Raw genomic sequence first — 26,210 nt, forward strand, 5'->3', positions numbered from 1 at the left:
AAGAGGAGAAGGAGAAGAGGAGAGAAGGGTTTGTTTCCCTGGTGATATTAAGCTGGGAGGATAGCATGGCAGATCTTGTTGACTGAGAATTAAGACTGAAATGAAGCTTCTAAGAGATTGTCTGTCCTACCAAGGTGAGGCCTAGTAAGCCAGGCCAGCTCTAGACTCTCTAGGCATTTTCTCTTCTTTTCTCACACAAAAATGTAATTTAGAACATAGAATCATAAGGTGGAAGGGATCTCAGAAGGGATCTCCAACCCCCTGCTTAAGGCCAATTTCCCCCAAAGAGTCACAGTTCTCTAATTTTCTGTTATTTTTAATTCTGATTTTTCTTCAGCTGACTAACTTTCTAAAATTTGGATTAACTCCAACCAACCAATGAATTGACCTAAAACTAATGCAGATTTTAAAATTTAAATTACTGTCTATGGTAATTGGGGCGAGCCTGCTAGCCAATCTTACCCCGGGTACCAAAATGTCTAGAATGATTTCTGTAAGCATTTTTTCCTATGTCTGACCAATTCTTTCTTTCTCCTCCTGACAAGGCAGAGAGATTAAAGATGAGAGAGTAAGTAGGTATACAATGCAGAATACACATTGAGCAAAGCATATTTGGGGTTGCTGATGGCTGCTACATTCTTTTTGACATGTATTCCCCCTGTGTGCCTGTTTGTTCTGGTATAATCTCTTCTTCTCCAATGAATATAAATACAAACATAAATTCCCTTCTTGCTAATCTGGAGTGAACACATCAAAATGTAGGGGAGTGAGGTAAATGAAAGCAGCCACAGATATGTGATTTCCCATTTAGCAACTGCTTCACTTAACAACAGAGCTACTGATCCCTATTGCGATTGATAAATGAGGACTACTTGTATATTCTGGGGAAAATAATTTAATTATTGGGTACAAACCGGAGCCTTTAAAAATCCATGTTTGCCACAAATTAGAAGGCCCAGTTTTTATTTAAAATGCTTCCCTTTCTTTTGCAGCAGCTGCAGACACAAACTGGAAGACATATTGATTTTATGATAAAACAGTCTTGAATGCCAGGGCATTTAAGCTATCATCTTATTGTGCCATGCTTCATTTTAGAAAATAAATTTACCTCTTGCTCTTTTTATTTTCAAAGCACTTGAACCAATGAAATATAAAACAACAGTAAAACCTGATCAAGTTATGTGTGCAGAGCGTTTTCTGACTTTCTTGATTTATTTTCATTCTTCAAAAGTTCAAAGATTTCAAAATTGGTTCTGAGGCAAGTCCAAGCTCCAGTTAACTCCTCTTCTTGGATAGAAGAAAACACTTAGCTAAATGAAGACTGAAAACTGATCCTCTTGCCAATGAAGGGGGTTGACCTCTCCTGACCACCCTTCAGCCATGATCAGCTTGCATTATTAACCTCAAACTATGGTCACTGATACTTGTTTCTGGTGCTGATAGGATGATGAGCAATGATACCAGTGAGAGGAAAATACAATTTGATGGATGTGCCCTGCACTTTTTGCATGCAAAAGGAAAAAACAACTTCCTTTTTCAAGTAACATCTACCGCAGATCATATCTCTCTCGACCTCCCCTCTCTCCATGAATTTAGAATGAATGCACTGTATTTTTCGGAATATAAGATGTACCTTTTTCCCTCAAAAAAGAGGCTGAAAATCTGGGTGTGTCTTATACACTGATTACAGCATTTTTTGCCTCCTGAAACCCCACCCCCTTCACCAAAATGGCCATGCATAGCCTTTAGGAGCTTTGCAGAGTGCTCCTGGGGGCTGGGGAGGGCAGAAATGACCAAAAAAATGGCCATTTTTTGCTCAATTTTGCCCCCCCAACCCCCTGGAGCACTCTATAAATCTCCTAAAGGCTATGCATGCAAATATGTTTTTTAAAAAATGAGCCCGTTTTCACAAAAAATGGGCCATTTTTGGGAGGTCTGCAGAGTGCAAAAACTTTTTTTTTAGTTTGCCTCTTCAAAACCTTGATGCGTCTTATACTCCAAAAATACGGTACTTAATTTGCCTTAAGATTAAATGTTTAATAATCTTTACTGAAGAGATTTGTATGATGGTGATAAAGCAACTCCCCATTGTGTTTGGTAACCTGAGAAGTGAAATCTTTAGCACTTTTGGGAAGGGGGAAAAAAGATGTCTTCTAAAAAATTGGCCGGAGTTAATAAAATGCAGGTTGTAGCTTGAAGGTATCAGGCAAGAACCAGGGAGAGCATTTCCCTCAGCCATAGAAGTTCACTAAAATAATTTAGGGCCGATGACTTTGTGTTTCCTCCCCTCACCAGATAAAGAAGAATCAAAGAAAAAAAAAGGAGGATATTAATGTCATAAACCAAACCAACAGCGCATTTGGTCAGCCTGGTTTTCCTGTACCACTGCCCTTCCAGTATGCAGGCAAAAATTTGGAGAAGGCCATATTAATTTATAAACTCACTTCATCATTTGTGGTTACTCCAGTAAAAAATCTCCTCTCCTGATTTCTCCATTTTAATTTTTGAAAGCAAGAAACTAGGTGAGTACGTTCCCCTACTTCTTTCATGAGATTATTCAAATGAGATTGTTTTTGGAAGTCAGCACTATCACACAAATGGATATGGCTATTTTTTCAAGTTTTAAATGGCTTCTTCTTTCCATTGTTTGGTTTGGCTTTGACATTCTGTGACTTAATTCACCGTACATATTTCTGTTTCCCTTGGAAAATGATGGGAAATGTGTGGTTTATTTTCTATGATTTTTCTGCCAAATTTCAGCACCACAATTCCATGGCTGAGGACTGTACACAGCCTAGGGCCCTTGTGTTATGCACTGTTACCCCAGAAATTAATTGTGAATGGCGTCCATCTGGGTTTTACAGAACTGAAATGTGGAATCTCTCATAGGTTTTGCCCATCATCTGACAGGCTTTTTTGGTGCTGCTTCTGTAGAAACTAAAAGATGCAAAACCACCCTCTGACTCTATTCGAATGCATTAAAGCAGAGGTGTTCAAACTTGGGAACTTTAAGACTTATGGACTTCAACTCCCAGAATCCCCATGGCTGGCTGGGGAATTCTGGGAGTTGAAGTCCATAAGTCTTAAAGTTCCCAAGTTTGGACACCCCTGCATTAAAGCAATGAAGGAAATGTCACTGAGCCCATTTTTACATACAGTCTGATGAAAAAAAAGCAAAGCATGTGAGCCAAAATATGTTCATGACCGAGGCACAAAGTTCTAAATTCTTTTCTGCTAGAGACTTGACTCCTGAGGTTACACTCTAATTGCAAAGCATAATGCCAAGCTACTGGCATCCACTTCTTACCAGAATCTACAGCTGTTCTTGTCACCAGATGGTAGGCAGGATATGGTCACAGATAGTAAGTAGGGAAAACTTCATCATACAAAGCTTTTCTGATGCTGAGTATTATTATGACATTTGAGGAGGCAAACACTGCTACAGACAAACCCAGATAGCAGATATCTTAAGCACCTGTGCAAAGGACACTAGTTATTGATATCAATAGTTTATATTCTGATAGTCACATTGCTTCAACCCTATTTGAGTTTTAGTATTGCTATAAATCAACTTTATATTCTGCTTATATTCCTAAAAAGATTTCATTAATCCATAATAAGGTAAAGGTAAAGTTTCCCTCACACATATGTGCTAGTCGTTCCTGACTCTAGGGGGCGGTGCTCATCTCCGTTTCAAAGCTGAAGAGCCAGCATTGTCCGAAGACATCTCCATGGTCATGTGGCTGGCATGACTAAATGCCGAAAGGACACGGAACTCTGTTTTCTCCCCACCAAAGGTGGTTCCTATTTTTCTACTTGCATTTTTACATCCTTTTGAACTGCTAGGTTGGCAGAATCTGGGGCAAGTAACGGGAGCTCACTCGGTTACACGGTGCTAGGGATTTGAAGCACCAAACTGCTGACCTTTCTGATCGACAAGCTCAGCATCTTAGCCACTGAGCCACCGTATCCTTATATTTATCCACAATAGACAATAGTAAATTAAGATAAGGAATCCATTTCTTGATGACCCTATAATGACTTTTCACCTTTTACTAGTGTTACATTATATGGTCATCAACAAATAATAAGGCATGATTGCATTTGGCAAATTAAACAAAACGGGATTCCTTCAAGGTTTCACTGTGGTGATGTGGACACAAACCTGAAGTGGCAGCAATATAAGTTTCCGGAACAGTATCATGATGACAATCACATAAGTGACGCTTGTGATGCCACTTTGTCCCCTTTGGCAGTGATCAAACTTTCTTAAAGCCAAAACAATTTGGAATAATTTTCTATTGGCTCTCTTTCAATTTGACATCCTTTGAAGAAAACAGAACTGGGTGATCTACTTCTGGAAAATATATGTCTCAGTTTTACAAATATGCTTGACTGATAACCTGGGTATTTTTAGGGGAGGAATGGACAAAGAACAAGTGACATCATGTGTGCCAATACACCATCATGCAAATCATTCAAATTATATTATTTGTGGTCATTTGCATAATAACATGATCCACAGGACATGCCTGAAGTTTTTTTTTATGCCTGGGCTGGGAAGCAAAGTGATAAGGGGCCATTTAAGTACAAACATCCAGCTGTTTTTAAAAAGATAGACAGGTCAGCCTGGGTCACTAAAAACAGAAGATACTCTGTCTTATGGTTCAGATGCATCAATAAAACCTAAAGCACAATAGAACCGTCAGTATCTGATGTGTGTATAGACTTGTGGATTGCTTTACATCTCCTGTAACTGGGTGTGGGATTCCAGCTTACTAGACACATAGGTTCCTCTGCAGGGGTGTCAAACTCATGGCCTGGGGGCCGGATACGTCACGTGCTGGCCCCACCCAGTTTAGCAAAGGGGGAAAAAATCCTGATACATCACGTGATGCAGCCATGACCCTGCTCTAGAGTGAATGTTCTTTTTGTAAGTTGCACTTATATTGTAAGCTGTAGGATGAGTTCCAAGTAACCAGACTACCTGGAAATATGCCATTTTATCCCTAGTGCCATGATGGCGAACCTATGGCATGCCTGCCCAAAGGGGCACATGAAGCCATGTCATCCCGCATGCGTGGCTTTGCCTGTTTGTCTTCTGGGTTTCTGGAGCTCATGCGCACATGACAATCAGCTGTCCTTTGCATGTGTGGCAGCACCAAAAACTGATGTGCGCATGCATGCCAGCCAGCCGAGCGTCGAGCATGCATACACGCTAGACACAGAAGTTTGGCTTTTCTGGAGCGTGATGCTTTCGTGCATGTGGCAGTGCCAAAAACCGGCTTGCACATACCCGCCAGCCAGCTGATCATCGGGCACACATGTGCACTAGAACCCAGAAGTTCTGCTTTTCCAGAGCGCAGCCCGCACCAGTGTGCGGGTGCGACGTTTCCGCATGACCTTTTTGGCACTCAGTGATCAAAAGGTTCTCCATCACTGCCTTAGTGTGACTCTCTATGAACTCTTCAGATTGTGAAAAAAATTGTTGTAAACAGAATTGCCTTCTATGTTCTCTCTTATATCACCCAGCTAATGTTCCCCATGATTTTTCTTGGACCATGTTTCCTCCCCATGGACAAAAGAAGCAAGTGACATGTCTTCATATACTATATATTGGTCACATGTTATGAACGGAGGAAAATTTCATAATTCTCATCATATGCAAAAATTATCATCATGCATGGAATGTCATCATGGCTTGTACCTTTGCTTCTCTTAAATTTCTGAAGCTGAGGCTGCCTCCCAATAAAAATGCAGAAAGTAATAATACTGCATATCATTATTTTCTTCCCAATGTGCTTCTAATGACATTAATCAACAAAAAAGAGGCAGTTCAGTGTAGTGGTTAAGGTGCTAGGCTTGAAACTAGGAAAGTGTGAGTTCTTGGCCTCCCTTAGGCATGAAAGCAGGCTGGGTCATTTTCTCTCAGCTCCTGGATTGGGGCTGAAAGGCGAAAGCAGAAGCAGTATGGTCTGTCCCATATTTGGGTAGACCAGGTTGCCTTGGTAGACTGATCTCACCAGAAAAACACTTAATTCCTTTAGCACCTTAAAACATCAACATCTGCCTGTCCCAGATTATTGGGAAGGACTTGATAGGTAGATAGAATGCCAAATTCAATCTGAACATCTGGGTGACTGTGCAACAAACCGTAAAAAAAACAAAGTGTCTATAGAAATAGCGACCTGCAGCATCTTTTAGTGTCATCCCAGCTATGTTGTGCAAAATAATAGAAAGACTTTATATCATTTCAATGTGCTTAGGCGATGCTCTAAAGGCAGGCTATTGGCTTAAGACTTAACTTTTTTTTACTTCTGTAAGGATTGTGTGCCAAAAATTTGGGGGGCTCTTAGATTGCAGCCAAAAGTGTCTTTGGCGTCTCTTTTTCTGCCATTTGGATTTTTTCAGCTCTGATTTGGAAGTCTTAACCTTTCTCCTCTTTCTAATTGTGAATTGGGTATTGCTCAACCCCAAAGGTGCTTTTTCAAGAGGCAACTGGACTTTCTGGTTTTTCTTTAAAGACGTTTCGCTTCTCATCCTGAGTTGAAGAAGCTTCTTGGATGAGTAGTGAAATGTCTTCAAAGAAAAAAAACAAGCAAGTCCAGTTGCCTCTTTAAATAGCACCTTTGGGACAACCATGATCTGGATGACTGAGAATTTCCACAGAGGCATTGCTCAATCATTTATTTTATTTCAGAACAAATCAAGAATATAAAAAAGACGTCTAAGTATTTTAAGGGATAATTCATTGCCGCACCTCCACTTCTCAAAACTGCAAATATCAGAATTCTCAGCTACTATGGGAGTTTAAGGCATAGCAGATCCCTCCTATGAAGTGACTACTAGTTTGGGGAATGCTGTCCTATCTAGATTTCAGTTGCATTATTTGTTTTCCAATCTGGGTAGAATCCAGAAGTGATTGGTTTCTTATTGGATTTATATCGGTTTAGCTCATTTGACTTCCAGTGGATTAACTTCATTGCAATTATGCAGGATTAAGTACTTTGGGCATCAAATTGCCTATCACTTAAGCACCCAAGAAGACCCAGTCTCTGTTTGAGGGCGACTACGTTTTGAGAATGCTTTCTTTTAAAGCCAAGGACAACAAGAGGATAAGATTTCACCTCTGTATTGGATTTCCGAAACTGATTCTTAGCCAAAGCAAACCCTTTCTAATGCTTATCATTGTAACAGAGAAAACAAATAGAAACCTGTCACATCTGGGACAATTGGAAACCTCCCAGTGTTCCCCCATGCATTTCAGTGCCTCTCAGATGAGCTGCTGAACAGTATTTGAGGTGAGTTGCAGAATACTTTTATTGCATTTTTTTTTTAAAAGAGCTTATTTGGAGATTTGAGGTAGCAGAAATGCTACCTCAACAGGACACAATAGGATCATTAAAATAATCCCTCATGGGACAATATAATTACTTTAAACTGAATTTTAATAGTGGATGTTTTTAATCGCCTTCTAAGTTTGACTTTTGTAGATTGTTTATCTGACAATGCCTACACATGTAGACATCAAAACTCTATACCCAATATAGAATAATCCATCTGGCACAGAAATTAAAATAGTTTTTCTTTCTTCTTGATTACTTTGCAGAATTTTTAGTAATTTGCATTCTCTTGGCATTTATTAAAGGATTGCAACCAATGCTTGCTTGATTGATTGATTGATGAAGAAAATAAGGAAACAGATGGAGCAGTTTTTATTATCCTGTGACACAAATTGATCTGGGATAAACAATATAATTAAAATATTCTGTTAATATGAAGATTAATACTTGCATCCCAGTGTTTCTATTAAGAATGCAAAAACCACCTTTACAGTCTTCAATGCCATTTTCTTATCTTTGGTTCGTTCTACTTATCAGTTACAAGTGAGTTAGGATCACTTAGGTTCAAGGACTTAACTGGACTGTTACACACAAAAGAGAAGCAGACAACATACCAATTCATCTAAATTTGGGAAATAATTAGGGATGTTACTGTGAATAATGCCTTTACCATAAGTACCATTCATAGAACATTTGCTGCATTTTCTTACATCCTTAGGATGTAAGTTAGGAATATTTGAAATACTAGTAGGAATGTAGAGGTTTTTTTTTTTTTAGCAACAATAATGGAGGGTATCATGGAAAAGAGAAATTGGGAAAGAAATTAGCCACCTCCTCTCTTTATTTCCAACTGGGAAAACTGTTGGCTGCAATTAACAGGGCTCAAATGTTCCAAAGGGATCAGGGCTAAAATATTTCAATTTATTTCATACAAAATTTCTGAATGAAAGAAAAAAGTTTTAAGTATTTGACCTTAAAATTAAGAAGTATAACAACAACAACAACAACAATTAAAAGGGGGGGGGCTGAGAAATTGCTATATAAAAATGTTTACAAAATGTGACCACATTGTCCCAAGGTTGTTTTTTAGTGGGGTTTTGTGGATATATTTTTTTTGTAGGAAAAAAAAAAGTCTAATTCAAATGTGAGAAAACAGATACTGTATCAACAATCCATTGCTGCAAATGGTGTGTTCATTTATCATTTTAGTGATATATAACAATTCTTCTTCAGACCCTCATATCTGACAAATGAATATTGTAGCTATTAATATCTGATGATTTTCCCCTACTGGGAAAAAAATGACAACACATGGCAGTTGACCAAAAACCATATCAGGGATCTTACTGATGTAGCTTGGATTAGAACAAGACCCAACTATATGAGTTAATATTTTGAGCCAAGGTTGTGCAGTGGTTAGAGTGCAACATTGTAGGCTACTTCAGCTGACTGCTAGCTGCAGTTCAGCAGTTCAAATCTCACCACTCAAGGTTGACTCAGCCTTCCATCCTTCCTAGGTGGATAAAATGAGGACCTCAATTGTTGGGGGCAATATCCTGACTCTGTAAACCGCTTAGAGAGGGCTGTAAAAGCACTATGAAGCAGTATATAAGTGCTATTGCTATTAATGTTCCAACATTCCTCAGTTGCATCTTCATCAGGAAGGGAACAGTGATTCATTAACATACAGCAGAAACAAAGCTTTTTTCTCTCTGTATTTACCTCAATTTAGATTTGTAGGAAATTAACATCGTTAATTAACCAATTTTGTTATAAATAAGTACAATGACAATAAAGATAATACTTATACTTATCATGTTTTTAAAGCAATTCACCACTGCTTTACCAAAAAGGGATATTTGGTCTCCTTAATTTGAAGGTCATATCCAGGTCCACAGACCAAATAAACAAATAAATAATTTTAATATGATTTTTCTGAAAAAAAGGAGTTATTCATTTAATAGCTACAATAAATTTCTTCACAATCTCTGATCATTTTGAAGCAACAATGTCATCTGAACCAAATAGATGGAATAAGAAATCCTTCAATCCGATAGAAATGCAAGGCCTTCTTGCATTTAAATGTTGAAGAAATGCTGAAAGTTGAAGGCCAAGGGAAGAAAGGCAAGGCAAGGCTGAACTCTGCAAGGTGCATCTCAATGGCTGTTCTCTGCCAGGAATATATAAAGTAAAGTACATGCAAAACAAGATACCACTTTCCAAGCACTCAAATGATTCTACAAAATCAGCACCAGCTTCTGGACTGCTAACATTTTCTTGGGAATGGAGGCTTTGCTTACCTGACTGTATCAGCTCTGAAAAGCTACTTTGCTTCCTCCATGAGAGAGCAGGTATAACGTAACAATTCGACTTTGGAAACACAACATTAATTATGTTTATATTGAGAAGAATCTAAATATCACTTCCTAGAAAGGAAGTGGTGAACTGAAGATGGATCCACTTGATCACAGTGGAATGAAAAGACAAAGACCAGCTCCTTGTAATTCAACTCTAGATAGGGTGTAGATCTGAAATCACCCACAACTATTCTATGCAGTTGCTCCTTGCAAGGAGACTGCAAGACAGCCATCTCTGTCAGGTTTAGATTCTTGGAAGACAAAGCAATAGTTATCTTGTTCAACCTAGGGTTTGCACTTTTAAGGACATCAGGTTCCTGTGCTTCCTTTTATAATCACTTTCAGAAATTGCTTGTTAACTCCGTTTCAGCTATTAGGAACCTGTCAGCCCTCCCAGGTTAATCAAACAGGAAACAAAATTAGATGAGCTGATTCTACTTTATTGTAAGTCTACATTAACAGAATATTGCAAGTCTGAAAGTAAAAATCTTTTCCTGCCACCTTTATCTGCCTGATCAATTAAGGCAGGTCCTTCCTAAATGTCTTCCTCTGACCATTAAGCCACTGAGGGTTCCTCTTTCTTTTGTCTGATCATTTCCTAGACAGTATCTCTTCTCTTTATTCCTGAAGGTAATTTCTACTTACTATTAGAGAACATTGTGGATCAACATATTTTATAGTACTAGGTGAGTTTCCTTCAACCCTTAGCAAAAGAACTTTAAAATACAAGTAACAAATAGCAAAAGAGTGACTGAAACTTTGGTTTTAAAAAGTTGCAAATAGACTTAAGGATCCAGATAAATTTGAAACAAGATTTTGGAATTAATTATAAGATTCTTTTCCATAAAAAAACCACTTTCGTTTTGATTTTTTTTAAAATGATAGGCCTGGACTTTGCAAATTGGACACTAGAGGGAACTAAAAGGAACTAGAGTTAAAGAACACTTACATTTGACTTACTAATACAGAATGGAGCAAAATATTTTAACATGGGACCAATTGAAGGATATTTTTTGAACAATGTACCCAGGAGTGAATTTTAACAGGAGTGTCTGCCTCTATAAACAGATTGTGTTCAAAACATGTTTTGGAAGAGGAACAAGATTTTCCAGATAAAACAGACTGATCTGAAAGTGGATTTAAAAATGACAAGCTGCAGGGATAATATAAAAAAGATGCTGTACCTGACATACAGAAGAGACAGACTTATGTTTTAATTGAAAGGGATATGCAAATAATAAATCACAAAAGTGACATGGATAACGTTCATATATTGGATTCACAAAAGAGGCTTTTTAAAGCTTGAAGAATTTTGTGATACAGTACAAAGAAAAATGAAAAGAAAGGGCATTCAGGACATTATTTGAAGGAACTACAGAGCAGGGTTATTAAAAGTAAAAAATGGGACTATAAATTTGGTTTATTTGAATATAAAGTTGACTTCTCCCCCCACTTCTCCCCTTCCTTTGTTTAGACTTTTGCTCTGGCATTTCCCGGCAAAAAGATTAATGGTAGGAAATTACAACAAATATATAAGTATGTCTGCTTTGGTTGGACAATTAGCAGAGATGGGAAAATTGAGAAATTTTAAATTATGAAAATTCTGTAAAAAGTAGTGGGGGAATTACATCAAAATGATATTTGAATATGACAGGCAAAAAATAAAGATGAATGCTGTATGAATAAATTGCTTAAAATGTGCGGTAAAACAAGAAGAGGTAAGAATGAGTATTTGGTGAAATTTGCAAAAGAGGAAACCTCTCTCTTTGACCCCCCCTCCCCCATTGTTGGAGACTTGGCAGTGTTGGCTTTAGTGAATTTTAAAAAAGCTGAGGAACACTTGTGTGGCCATCTCAAGGAAGTCAACTTCCAGGTCTTCGGAAAGCTGCTGTATTAAAGTACTACTGTTGGCAAGTAGCCAGTCTGTTTCAGCTGTCCAGTTTCACATGATTAGCTAGGGCACAATCTGTTTCCTGTTATCTGGATTGTTTTCTCTCTCTCCATAATTTAATTATATGTGTCTACATTACAATCTGTTTTCCCCTGCTCATTTAATTTTTTAACTATAGGCCTATTTAAACTGCTTATGTTAAAATGCAATACAGGTTGTCCTCAACAGTTCATTTAGTGGCCGTTAAAAATTACAACAACATTGAAAAAAGCTACATGAACATTTTCACACTTACGATCTTTGCAGCATCTCCATGGTCACGTGATCAAAATTCAGCTGCTTGGCAACTAACTCATGTTTATGACGGTTGCAGTGTCCTGAGATCATGTAATGACTCTTTGCAGCCTTCTGACAAGCAAAGTCAACGAGAAAGCCAGATTCACTTAACAACCATGTTACTAATTTAACAATTGCAGTGTTTCACTTAACAGCTATGACAAGAAAGGTCGCAAAATGTGGCAAAACTCACCTAACAACTGTCTCGCTTAGAAATGGAAATGTTGGGCTCATTTTGTGGTCATAAATCAAGGACTACCCATATACATTCACATTAAGACCCAGTTCTTACAAAGTGCATCCATTTATAGCATCTGCTGTTTCATTAGCCTACAGTAAACAAAGCAGAACCTTCCCCATAAATCTCTTAAAAAACTTCTCCATGGACTTCTCAAAACGGACACTGGGGAAATATGTAAAACTGCTGGTTTTGCACTGGTTTACATTCCAGGCAGAGATTGGATTGGATTTATTACATTTATATGCTGCGCTTTTCCCCGAAGGGGACTCAGGGCGGCTCACAATTCAGTCAGGGAAGGGGGTACAGACAGGGGGATAAAAAGACAAACATAACAATACAAAATTTAAAAACACACAACAACCATACCATTCGAGAAGGGGGGCAAAAGCTCTTTAGCCCCAGGCCTGTCAGAACAGCCAGGTTTTAAGGGCTTTGCGGAAGGCCTGGAGGGTGGTGAGGGTTCGAATCTCCACGGGGAGCTCGTTCCAGAGGGTCGGAGCAGCCACAGAGAAGGCTCTCCTCCGGGTAGTCGCCAGTCGGCATTGGCCGGCAGATGGAATTCGGAGGAGGCCTAATCTGTGGGATCTGATCGGTCTATTGGAGGTAATTGGCAGCAGGCGGTCTCTCAAGTACCCAGGTCCAATACCATGAAGGGCTTTATAAGTGACGACTAGTGCCTTGAAGCGTATCCGAAGACCAATAGGCAGCCAGTGCAGCTCGCGGAGGATAGGTGTTATGTGGGTGAACCGAGGTGCACCCACGATCGCTCGCGTGGCTGCATTCTGGACAAGCTGAAGTCTCTGAATGCTCTTCAAGGGCTGCCCCATGTAGAGCACATTGCAGTAGTCCAGTCTAGAGGTCACAAGGGCACGAGTGACTGTTGTGAGGGCCTCCCGGTTCAGGTAGGGACGCAACTGGTGCACCAGGCGAACCTGGGCAAATGCCCCCCTGGTCACAGCCGACAAGTGGTGTTCGAGAGTCAGCTGTGGATCCAGGAGGACTCCCAAATTGCGAACCCTGTCTGAGGGGCGTACTGTTTGACCCCCCAGCCTGAGAGATGGAAAACTTGGCCAATTAGTAGGAGGGAAACACACCAGCCACTCGGTCTTATCCGGATTGAGTACAAGCTTGTTAACCCCCATCCAGGCCCTAACAGCCTCGAGGCACTGGCACATCACGTCAACCGCTTCACTGAGTTGGCACGGGGCGGACAGATACAACTGTGTATCGTCCACATACTGGTGGTATTTTATCCCGTGCCGTCTAATGATCTCACCCCAAAGGCAAGAAATCCACCCCTGGTTGCTTAAATTTTAAAAAAAAACATGATTGTGTGTGTGTGGAGAATGAAGAATGTTGGTTGCTGTGCCCAGCCTGGGTCTTGAATTTAGATAATTGAAATGTCTCCCAAAATAAAGGATAGTTTCTGTGTTAAAGCATTGGCTACAGATCCCAATTTTTCAACATTAACCATGACACATTCTTCTCTATTTCTGCCCTGGTATATCCTTCTCTATATTTAATTATATTTGCCTGAGTTACAATCTGCTCATTTAATTTAAATATTATTATAGACATATATTTATGGCTCAGATTGATCTTCCCATATGTTTCTTCATCGTGTCAGATTATTTTTAAGTTGTGAGACACATAAATAGGATGTAGGAGGAGGGACAGACAGCAGCCTCAGAGAAGCAACAAATACGAAATAGTGAAATGTTTAAAAAATGCCCTGATTTGATTTGTCTGCTGGCTGGTTTTGCACCAAGTGAGGGGATGGCAGAAGCAGAAAGCAAAAGAGGGTTTATTTATCAGGAATGCCACTCCTGGAAATCTAAACATTGTTTAGTTGGAAGTCATAACAGTATTAATGAATGCAAAACAGTAGCTAATCTTGTGCTGGAGTTTTTTCATGCCAAGGCATCTATTGGTGGGTAGTGCCTTAAATCAGTAGTGACTGTTGTATACTGAAAGAAAGTCCTCGCAGTTACGAATGACAGCTCGGTAGCATCCAGGAGCGTCTTAGCCAATCAGACGCGCCTGTCAGTTGCCGAGCTGTTGGTATATAAAAGGCAGGCTCTTCCAACTGTCAACTGATTCTTCAACTGGCAGCCGAACATACCAGTCTACCTGGAACTGCTTCGCTGCTTCTTCTCCACAGACTACCGGTCTAATCTTTGTTACAATTGTTTCTACCGTGCTCACAGCCGGTCTTCCTTAGATACTTTGTTAATAGTTGCTGTTATATTAAATTGGTTACAGCGTTACCGAACCAGAGCCTCTTGTCTTCATTCTTAAGTTACAATAGTGACAAGACAGCCAAAGTTATGTTTGAGATATCCAGTATATTGCTTGGGCTTTCAAGTTTCTCTACCTAAATCCAATAAGGCTAAAAATCTTCCTGTTTGTTTTCTTTTCTGAAAGAAGAAAGAGGAAAATGATCTGGATGTCCCTTTATGTCATCTCTTCTTCAGTATTTCAAGTCTCCTTTAGATACAACGTTAAGGAGCAAGGTATACTGTAAATTGTCTTGTTTACTACAGGGAACTAAGGCAAATTTCTTCATAAAGGAATAAGCGTTCCCTCAATATCACTGTTTTTTCCTTCTGCATTTCCTTTCTCTCATTTTTCCTCCCTTACTCCTTAAGAAAACTTTCCACATGGGACTAAGGAAGAAAAATTCTGCCCCAGTTGTAAGATCATGAGTTGGCTAACTAAAATTGTATATCCCTGCCCCACTGCCAATCCCTAGTAATGAGACTAGTGAACCTGTTGTTCTTTAATTATCTACGGCAGGTAGCAAAAGAATTACCAGATTCCCTTGGCACTATTTCCATTCCACCGAGCATCACCTGCCAGGAAGAAAACAACTACTAATTGTTCTAACTAATTTGAGGTGAAGCCAGGTTGGGTAAATTTAGCTGAACACTTTCACTGCTTGTCAGGTTGTATGATTAACAGGTCATAGACATGAAGGAGCTTTGCAAGGTGAAATGGGAGGAAAATATTTCAGTTCTGTCTTCCAATCCTTGAACAGGTAGCCCTTGACTCACAACCACAACTGAGCCTGAAATTTTTGTTGCTAAGTGAGAAATTTGTTAAGTGAGTTTTGCGCCATTTTATGACTTTTCTTGCACATTTGTTAAATAGAAAAGAACAGAAGAGAATAGAATAGAATAACAGAGTTGGAAGGGACCTTAGAGGTCTTCTAGTCCAACCCACTGTCAGACAGGAAACCCTATTCCTTTTCAGACAAATGGCTATCCAACATCTTCTTAAAAACTTCCAATGTTGGAGCACCCACAACTTCTGGAGGCAAGTTGTTCCACTGATTAATTGTTCTAACTGTCAGAACATTTCTCCTTAGTTCTAGGTTGCTTCTCTCCTTGATTAATTTCCATCCATTGCTTCTTGTCCTGCCCTCAGGTGCTTTGGAGAATAGCTTGACTCCCTCTTCTTTGTAGTGAATCATTGAAAGTGAATCACGGCAGTCATTAAATTTGTAACACGATTATTAAGTGAATCTGGATTCCTCATTGACTCTGCTTGTCAGAAAGTCACAAAAAAATGATCACATGACCCAGCACACTGCAACGATCATAAATATGAATCGGTTGTCAACCATCCAAATGTAAATCACATGACCCGTGGGGATGATGCAATGGCCATAAGTTTGAAAAATAGTCATAAGTCACTTTTTTCAGTGCCTTTATAACTTAGAAAGGACATTAAACAAACTATTATAAGTTGGGGACTACCTGTATCTATTAGCCATTACTGAGTGTAGGTGTAGTATTCTTCTGGGGGAAAAAACACTAACCTTGGGTTCAAAAGAAGCTGGAGTCCCTCAAGTATGAACCAAAAGGGTGAGATGAAGAGGTAGAGGGCTGTGGGGTTTAAATCTTTGAGAAGTGTAACACCCAGAAATAGCCAAGAGAAATAGTCATAGGGAGCAAACATGCTGCAGCTGGCTTTGGCATCATGCGCCACTTGGCCTAGACATAGTAACAGTAATAGCTATGGTACTTCATATTGTCAAAACCACAATGCAAAACAGCATTGTACCACCCCCGGGCTCTTCCACCCCAAAACAAGGATATGAGTAATCATGGTGACCTGTTGTAGCCCGGCAGGAGCTGCCGCCAGACTCCAACGGCGAGGGGTCTTATGAGTTGGCCTTGGAGGAGGTGGAGGACCCTGGACAGGGTGCTGTGGCCCAGCAGGAGCTGTTAGAGCTGCTGCCAGAATCCGACAGTACTGGGGCTGGTGGGTTGGCCTTGGAGGAGGTGGAGAACCCTGGACAGTGTGTTAGGGCCTGGCAGGAGCCGTTAGAGCTGTCACCAGAATCCGACAGTACAGGGGCTGGTGGGTCGGCCTTGGAGGAGGTGGAGGACCCTGAACAGGGTGTCAACGCCACACAGGGTGGGAAGAGACGTGGTGGCCACCGGGTGAAGGGGGAGCATTGGATCAAGGGGAATGTTCCTGAAAGTATTTGGGAGTTATATCAGGAGGCAAACAGGCTGAGGGCTACTCAGCATAAGGAACAAAGGAGAAAACACAGGAGATGATTGCGAGCCTATCATACGGACAACCCATCCCGACCGCATCCGGACCGTCAGATCCGGGGGAAGGGCCCTGCGGTGAGGGATAGTGTTGTGACTCGGCAGAAACCTCCTGTGAGTTGTTTTGGGATGCACGCAGGAAAAGGGCTGACCGACTCATAGGAGAGGATAATGAGCAGCTGTTGCTCATTAGGGTCTCCTCCTGTGGATAAAAATGACTGATGGTGCCACACCCTGGTTGCAGAGGTCAATGTTCCATTCCGTTCCATTCCTGTTCTAGTCAAGTTCTCTGTTTGTTTGCAACCATCGAGAAAAAGCACTTGGATAAGTGATTTGATTTATATAATCCTGTTTTGCTGTAGTTTACTTTTGCCAGAGCATTTATCTGTGTTTATTTTGGACTCGCAGCCAACAAGAGCCAGGACTGATAAAAACATTCCTTTGCAAGCTTTGCTTGGCTGTCGTTTCTGAACGGGCAAGGTGGGGGTCAGAACAGTGACCCACACGAGGAGTTGCAGAAACTGAATGAGCAGGTGGTTTGGCCTAGAAACATGGTTCAGTTCAGCTGGGGTTTGTGTGCATGTCTCAGATTTTATAAAAATTACAAAAACGGTTAAAGAATAAAATAAAAATGAAATCACTTGTCAGTGGAAGCACCAGAAAACCTATAATGCACCCCAATGTGCCTACCATAGCTGATAGAACCCAGCCCTCTTTCCTTGTTTCAATCTATCTTCTGTGTCCCACAGGATTACCACTTTTTCAGAAGACCACTAAACCTTTATTTTGAAAAGAAGTCAGACACACTCTCAAAATAGGGGAACTTTGAATTTATGAGGTGCGTCTATAATGAAGCACATCAAAAAGTGCCCAGGCAGGCAGCAGGCAATTTATTCTGCAAGAAGCCAGATGCCTGATTTCTCTAGCACCCCTAGACAAAATGACCCTAGCAGGATCCAGGTTGGAAGGTCCTGCCCACAGAAGCCTATAGTGACCAAAGAAGCTGGGCAGATCTCTGACACAGCCTGCGCCATCAACCAAATTGTGGGTGAAACGTACCAGATTGTATCCCTGGTGAAAATTGTGTCAGGGAGAAGACAGAAAACACCTTTTTAAACATGGAGGAGACCAAAGCATCATCATAGGGATATGGTGGAAAAGAGAGCCTCTCAGGACGCAGTGGGGAGAAGCCAAGCGAGTGAGAGACCAAACTTCAGTGGCATTTTTCCTGTTCCTCTTCTACCAAGGCAGGGTGAAGAGGAATGCTCTTTTTCTTATTTTATGTACTACTAAACCTACTACTTTTAGCTGGTGGAGAAGGTAAGGTGGGTCAGAAGAATACTGTAACCAACTGCTGAACCTTTCAGAATTTTAGAAGTTTCTTAATGCCCACTTTTTCATGAGGGATAGAAAATACATCATCATTACATTTTGATTGTCACAGAAATTAAATATATTTTGAATAATAGAAGCTTTCAATAAAATAAAAGTAAAGAAATCCATTTTTAATGAGTTGGGTCTAGACTAGGTTTCAAGTGTAGGTAAATTAATCCAATGTCTTGTACTGCAAGGTACAATTATTTTCATATCAACTCCTCCTTGTTTCCTAATAATTGTCTCTATGATAGCTATGTGCTATCAACAGGTTGGTGGAACTCCATATTAAGGTGCTTATAAGTAACGTAGTATGTATTCCACAATACTTATTTGCTTATAATTGTAAATATGTGTGTTGTGGTTAAGGCATCAGGCTGAAAACTGGGAGATGATGAGTTCTAGTCCCACGCTACGCACAAGAACAGCAGAGTGACCTTGAGCCAGTCACTCTCTTTCAGTCTTAGGTGAAGGCAGGGGAAAACTATTTCTGAAAAATCTTGTCAAGAAAACTACAAGAATTATATACACATATAACCACATGCCCTATCAATTTCTAAGGGTGCCTATTTGTCAATAATTCTGAGTAGCTTACAAAAAATCAAAAATAGTTGATAACAATACAATACCAGTAGCAACAACAGAGGAGGGACACGGTGGCTCAGTGGCTAAAATGCTGAGCTTGTCAATCAGAAAGGTGGTTCAGTGGTTCAAAACTGCAGAACCATGTAATGGAGTGAACTCCTGTTACTTGTCCCAGCTTCTGCCAATGTAGCAGTTTGAAAGCATGTGAAAATGCAAGTAGAAAAATAGGAACCTCCTTTGGTGGGAATGTAACAGCGTTCCGTGCACTTTCGGTGTTTAGTCATGCTGGCCACATAACCACAGAGACGTCTTTGGACAGCACTGGCTTTTTGGCTTTGAAACGGAAATGAACATTGCCCCCTAGAGTTCGGGAATGACTAGCACATATGTGCAAGGGGAACCTTTACCTTTAGCAACAACAGAAAAAACTGTTCTGGGTGGATGGAGACAGACTTAATTTCATCAAAAATAGTAAGTTCACTGTCATAGAGTGTATAGCAGTGCCTGTAGGAACTGCCAGGGCTTTAAGGCTCTCTTAAAGGTCAGCAGGGGTGGGGAGTGTAGTTTCAAAGGATAGGTGTGGTGCAGTGGGGGGATTCAAATAATTTAACAACCGGTTCTCTGCTCTAATGAACGGCTGGGTGGGCGTGGCTCAGTGGTCATGTGACTGGGTCGGCGTGGCCAACTCAACATCATTCACGTCAATGGGCACTTCGCCTTAGCAGTTACAATGTAATAAGGGTTAACGGGAGAGGCAGTTTCTGTAAGGAGGGCAATAAAGATTAGGCTAGAAACAACACCAGAATGTTTCCTTCCTGCCTTCCTTACAGGAATTAGCCTGGTAAAGTGGAAAGAAACAAAAGGAGATTTTTTCCAACAGCCGGTTCTCCGAACTGCTTAAAAAGTTAACAACCGGTTCTCGGGACTAGGTGCGAACTGGCTGAATCCCACCACTGATGTGGTATAGCCTTGCTTTGTTACTTTAGGATATTCTGCTCCAAATAGAATCTGCCAGACTAATCTTACTGCGTTCTTTGACAAAGTGACAAAACTAGTGGACCAGAGGAATGCCATTGATATAGTTTACTTGGACTTCAGTAAGGCATTTGATAAGGTAGACCTTAACCTACTACTAGATAAAGTAGAAGAACATGGGTTGGACAGCATCACCACTAGATGGATTTGTAACTGGCTGACCAACCGCACTCAACGTGTAGTCCTCAATGGAATTGCATCTACATGGAGGGAGTACCCCAAGGCTCTGTTTTAGGCCCAATACTCTTCAACATCTTTATCAATGATTTGGATGAGGGAATAAATGGGGAACTCATCAAATTTGCAGATGACACTAAGCTGGCAGGAGTAGCCAACACTCCAGAAGATAGGCCTAAGATACAGAAGGATCTTGACAAACTTGAACATTGGGCACTATCTAATAAAATGAAATTCAATGGTGAAAAGAATAAGATTCTACATTTAGGCAAGAAAAATGAAATGCACAGGTACAGTATAGGTGGTACCTTCTTCAATAGTAGTAACTGTGAGAGGGATCTTGGAGTCCTAGTGGACAACCATTTAAATATGAGTCAGCAGTGTGCAGCAGCTGCCAAAAAAGCCAACACAGTTCTAGGCTACATAAACAGGGGGATAGAATCAAGATCACATGAAGTGTTAATACCACTTTATAATGCCTTGGTAAGGCCACACTTGGAAGACTGCATTCAGTTTTGGTCGCCATAATGTAGAAAAGATGTGGAGACTCTAGAAAGAGTGTAGAGAAGAGCAACAAAGATGATTAGGGGACTGGAGACTAAAACATATGAAGAACGGTTGCAGGAACTGGGTATGTCTAGTTTAATAGAAAGAAGGACTAGGGGAGACATGATAGCAGTGTTCCAATATCTCAGGGGTTGCCACAAAGAAGAGGGAGTCAAACTATTCTCCAAGGCACCTGAGGGTAGAACAAGAAGCAATGGCTGGAAACTAATCAAGGAGAGAAGCAACTTAGAACTGAGGAGAAATTTCCTGACCGTTAGAACAATTAATCACTGGAACAATTTGCCTCCAGAAGCTGTGAATGCCCCAACACGGGAAGTCTTTAAGAAGATGTTGGATAGCCATTTGTCTGGAACGGTATAGGGTTTCCTGCCTAGGCAGGGGGTTGGACTAGAAGACCTCCAAGGTCCCTTCCAACTCTGCTATTGTATTTGTATTTGAATCTGTCCATCTATTTTGTGCATTGCTTTACTCTTTAAGGCTTTCAGGGGAGGGGAGTCTGGAAGCGAATCTTTTGGTTGCCTTTCAGTATAAAGACAGTGATCCTTTTTGGTTAATGTTTTTTGAAATAGCTTTTAGAGCCCACCGTGCTACTTGAGTGTGGGAAAACATCTCAGATAAGCTGTTTTTAAGGAAATTGGTAGAATCCTACTTATGACTGGTTTCATTCATGTGTTTTATGAATTATAAGGCTCTTTAAATCTTTGGATGAAGTGTTAATCAAATAGTTAAAGGAACAAGACATAACACATTACACAGAGGGAATATGTATTATTTAATATCATTAGCTGAAGAACAAGCATATTTTCCTTTGTAATCACAGCACAACTACACATGTAATGTGGAGGACATACATTAATGCAAGGAAAATGCTGTGATTCTAAATGGCCCAATAAATTGGAACTGTTATTGTGTTAAAAGTAGTGGCAAAATACTCACTAGGAAGTTTTGCCTTATGTTCAGCACAGAATCACAATTCCCATCAGCCCCTTCCGCTGTAGTGAGATGTTATAGAAAGGGTAGCCCAAAACATTTTCAGAAAACAGCAAACACCCAAATTTTCTATAGCATGAAAATAGTTACAAAATAGTCCTGATAAAGATGGATTTTCAAAATCAGAGCTTAAAATGCTTATATGAACTTCAGAATTTCTACCCAACTCAACATTTGAAGGAATAAATGAAAATTCTTATGTAGAGTAATCCTTTCAGTTTCTAAAATCTGATATTGTTCTTTATTCCAGCACTAAATAGATTTCTTGTGATTCTTTCACAAATGTATTTAATTTAATACTGCAAAGTTTCCATAACTGAGAAGCTTGTTAAATACTGGTATCACTGAATTATCAAACCTATTATTTTACTGTCTACCCTGTGAGTGTTACCTGGAAATTGTCTATGTTAAGAATGCAATGTGTATTAATGCTAAGAACCAGTTCATAGTTTGTAACATCTGCAAACTGAAACATTTTTTTGACCTGTAGTAACCAAAGCATAACCTCCACAGACCCACTTCTCAAAACTGATTCTGTGGAAATGTGGACTTCTGCTTGTGGTCAAGATAAGTATTTCCCATAAACAAGCAATCCATTTCCCCTTACTTAAAAATGAAAAAAGATGCATGCATATGCAAATGTCTGAACTATAAACTGGTAATGGAGGGTAAACATCTATTGCTTATCCCAGGCTATCCCTTGATATCCTATGAATTTAAATAGTAAAAAATACCTGCCATGACAGAATTTAGAATACAAAATAAAAAGCCCCTTATTTCAGTAATCTCACTTGGAATTTTCCATTTGAAACAAGTGTCTACAGTTCTCATGGACCAGTAAAGTTATTACAGTTCATGGTTTTATGGTATCCATCCAAGGACTGTCTTTGTAAAACTTTATAACCTTGGGTATTGTAAATTATGCTGGAAAAACTATACCTATAACAAAATGTGGATTCCAAATATCTACTAGAATCCTCCTTTAGAAAAATTAACCCAGATTTATTTCATTCTTTGCAAGCAAAGCACCCATACATACATACAGACAGACAGACACACATAAACCCTTTCTCCCTCTCCATTTGCAGATAGCGTGGGAAAGACACAGCCTACAGGTATCTAACCTGGGGATTTAGGCTGCTCACCTGCTTGCTCCTATGTGATGGATGTGTCCACGTGGAAAGAAATGGAGGTGGCACTGGTTAATTTTGACAACACTGATGAAATAATGGAAGAGCCTTGTTTTTCAAGTGACCTCAATGCTGCTGAGCAATTACACAAAGGGCGTTCCAGCTGTGCCAGCCTTCTGTCTAACTGGAGAATACTCATCAACAATGAGAACACCAACAATGAGACAATATTCTCCAAATTGTCTGCTGAGTTCTGTGACCACTTGGGGGCTGAGAACGGGGGCATGGATGAGGGTGATCAGAGGGTAATAATCAACATTGCTGGGCTGAAATTTGAGACGCAGCTCAAGACACTTCATCAGTTTCCAGATACCCTACTTGGAGATCCTGAGAAAAGAATGCATTACTTTGATTCCATGAGAAATGAGTACTTCTTTGACAGGAATAGGCCCAGTTTTGATGGAATACTGTATTACTATCAGTCTGGAGGTAAAATTCGGAGACCAGCTAATGTTCCTATAGATATCTTTGCTGATGAGATCACTTTCTATGAACTTGGTGAAGAAGCGATGGATCAGTTCAGAGAAGATGAAGGCTACATTAAGGATCCTATCACCCTTTTGCCATCCAATGACTTTCATAGACAGTTCTGGTTGCTCTTTGAGTACCCTGAAAGCTCAAGTGCAGCCAGGGGTGTGGCTTTGGTCTCAGTTTTGGTCATTGTCATTTCTATTATTATTTTCTGTGTAGAGACTTTACCTGAATTCAGAGATGAGAAGGAGCTAAAGTATGAAAGTAATAATGTAACCAACACTGTTATGGCATCTAATACTTTCACAGATCCTTTCTTCATAATAGAGACTGCTTGCATCATTTGGTTCTCTTTTGAACTAGTGGTCAGATTCATTGTTTGCCCCAGCAAAACCGAGTTCTTCAAAAATATTATGAATATCATTGATATTGTATCCATCATTCCATATTTCGTGACCCTTACTACCGAGCTGATTCAACATAGTGAGCTGAATGGCCAGCAGAATATGTCTTTGGCCATCCTCAGGATTATCCGCCTGGTCAGGGTATTCCGCATCTTCAAGCTTTCTCGGCACTCCAAGGGGCTACAAATCTTAGGACAGACTCTCAAGGCCAGCATGAGGGAACTTGGCTTGCTCGTCTTCTTTCTCTTCATAGGAGTCATCTTGTTTTCTAGTGCCATCTACTTTGCAGAGGTGGATGAATCACAGTCACATTTCTCCAGCATACCTGATGGCTTCTGGTGGGCTGTGGTCACCATGACGACTGTTGGCTATGGAGACATGTGCCCTACCACCCCGGGGGGAAAGATAGTGGGGACTCTGTGTGCTATAGCAGGGGTGCTCACCATCGCACTGCCTGTGCCAGTCATTGTGTCCAATTTTAATTATTTCTACCACAGGGAGACAGAAAACGAAGAAAGACAAGTCCTGCCTAGAGAGATAGAAAAAATACTAACTAGGGCAGCCACAGGGAATGGGAGTATAGATTCCTTGAATATCACAGATGAAAACTTTTCTCAAGAAAAGAAAAAAATGTATTGAACGCTCACACCTTGACAGAATTAAGGGACATTGCCTACCAATGCAGACTGACTGCTATATCATGCCCACACTGTGTAACTCTTCTCCCCTCTCTTTAAATAACATAATTTTGGTTTTCAAGATGTTTATTTTTACGATATCTTGTGACATTCTTAAATAAATAGGTTTCCTTTTCTGTCACCTAACATTCTGATTCATTTTCGTAATCTATCACTCTGGTTTCTTCCTTGTTTGCTTGGATATCAGTGGCTTCCTAATATAAGAATCTGTGAATTGTGTATCATTTCTTTTCAAAAACACGCTACCTTGTAATGCTGCCTGATTCTCACACATTCTTTTAATAACTGCCAGTCCAGATGGAGCAGATGGAAAGGTCTGGAAGAATTACAACAGTGCCAAAGTTGAATTAATAGAGGCAATGACTGACATAGCACCTTGACTGGCTGACTGACACAGCATTTTCAATGAACTGTTTCCTGTTGTTTCTTCTTAGTCTTTCAGTGCTACTGATCCAGGGGTGGGTTCCTGCCATTCTAACCTCTTCTATAGAAGAGGTTCCACAAATCTACAGTGCCGTTTAGAACCAGTTCCAGCTCCTTCCCTCCACCCGTCCGCACATCATCAAGATGAAGAGCGAGAGGAGGAATTCTGGGAGTTGAAGACTATGTCCACAAGTCTTAAAGCTGTCAAGTTTGAACACCCCTGGGTTTTTTTTTCTAAAGGACTAGGGGTGCAAGGGTCTTGTAACTTGACAGTTTTAAGACTTGTGTGCTTCAAATGCCAGAGTTTCTGAGCCAACATTTTGGTTGCTAAGCAAGAGTGTTGTTAAGTGAGTTTCACCACATTTTACAGGTTGGCCACGTCCACCCAGTCACATGACTGCCAAGCCACTCCCACAAAGCAGGCCACACCTACAGAAGAGGTTCTAAAAAAAATTGAAACCCACCACTGTACTGATCCCATACTTGCATATCCCTGGTGTTTGGGAAGAACTCAATATGTGGATAAAAATGCTAAATATCTGGCAGAACAAAATATAAGCATAATAATTAATGAAATAATTGAGATCATATGTAGGACATAGTCTTATATATTCTTAAGTGTTCTCACTGAAATAATTGAAACTGGTTAATTATCATCTTAATGATTTCGATGAGCCTTTTCAAAGAATTAATCCAACCTTATATATAATGCTTGATAATGCAAATAAAATTGGGGTGGGTTTTGATCACATTGGTCACTATCTGACTTTTTTGATATCCTGCCTGTTGGAAAGATAGACGAAAGGTAGAGGAAAGATGCAGAAATTTAGCCTACAGCCCACCACACTCATTCATGTCTGCTTTTCTCAGTCCTTCCATAATCTCTACTCCTGTCCTTGTTTCTGCTCAATTATTTGAGTCATCTGGTCACTTCTTCTCAGGTTACAGTTTTATACATTTTTATCTATGGGGTTAATTGAGTAGACATGTATACAGTCATGCTGAGTCAATTATAGACCTCTTCTTTCCTGCAGTATACATACCAGCTGTTTTACATGTCATTTCACATTTTCCTTTCCTCTTTGGAGGAAATACATGTAAGTTCCATAAATGTGAAGTCTTCGAACAGTTAAAAGCATTGAACATTTGCATGCGGCCAAACAAAATTAATATTAACAAAAATTAAAAAGTTGTTTCAATCATGCACATTTATCATTGAAATGGAGAACCACATTTGTCATTTCTTGACAGCGAGAGTCATGTTCATTTAAGTCAGATGAAGACATTGTAGAATTGGCATGGAAGTAAGCTTCTGTGATAGTCAGAAGTAAAATAAATTCAAAAGAGGCTGCAAGAAAAGTCTTTGCAGCCACACTTTTTTTAATCCATTTAGTCCCTCTTTTATTGTGCCATCATGATTTATTTGACTTCAGTGAATACTTATTGTGCTTTAATGCTATCTTTTCTTACATGTAACCAATTCTTCAAAGTTCTGATTCTTCCCAGCCCACAGAGAACTGGGAAGATGGTAAGATAGAGAGCTATATGCACACCACTCCAAGTGCT

General features: G+C 40.0%; 1 protein-coding gene across 1 annotated transcript; it reads left to right on the forward strand.

Moving 5' to 3' along the window:
* The first annotated feature begins 22,620 nt into the window (after nt 1-22,620).
* Nucleotides 22,621-24,268, forward strand: KCNA10 (potassium voltage-gated channel subfamily A member 10). Its single transcript, XM_032218663.1, has one exon. It carries the CDS (start codon nt 22,621-22,623, stop codon nt 24,160-24,162), a length of 1,542 nt encoding a protein of 513 aa, XP_032074554.1. The 3' UTR covers nt 24,163-24,268.
* Nucleotides 24,269-26,210: the final 1,942 nt, after the last annotated feature.

Source organism: Thamnophis elegans, chromosome 5 (genome assembly GCF_009769535.1).
Source record: "Thamnophis elegans isolate rThaEle1 chromosome 5, rThaEle1.pri, whole genome shotgun sequence".
Classification (NCBI taxonomy): Eukaryota; Metazoa; Chordata; class Lepidosauria; order Squamata; family Colubridae; genus Thamnophis; species Thamnophis elegans.

Coding starts and splice junctions, on each gene's coding strand:
- KCNA10 (XM_032218663.1), top strand. CDS start 22,621: ATGGATGTGTCCACGTGGAAAGAAATGGAGGTGGCACTGGTTAATTTT.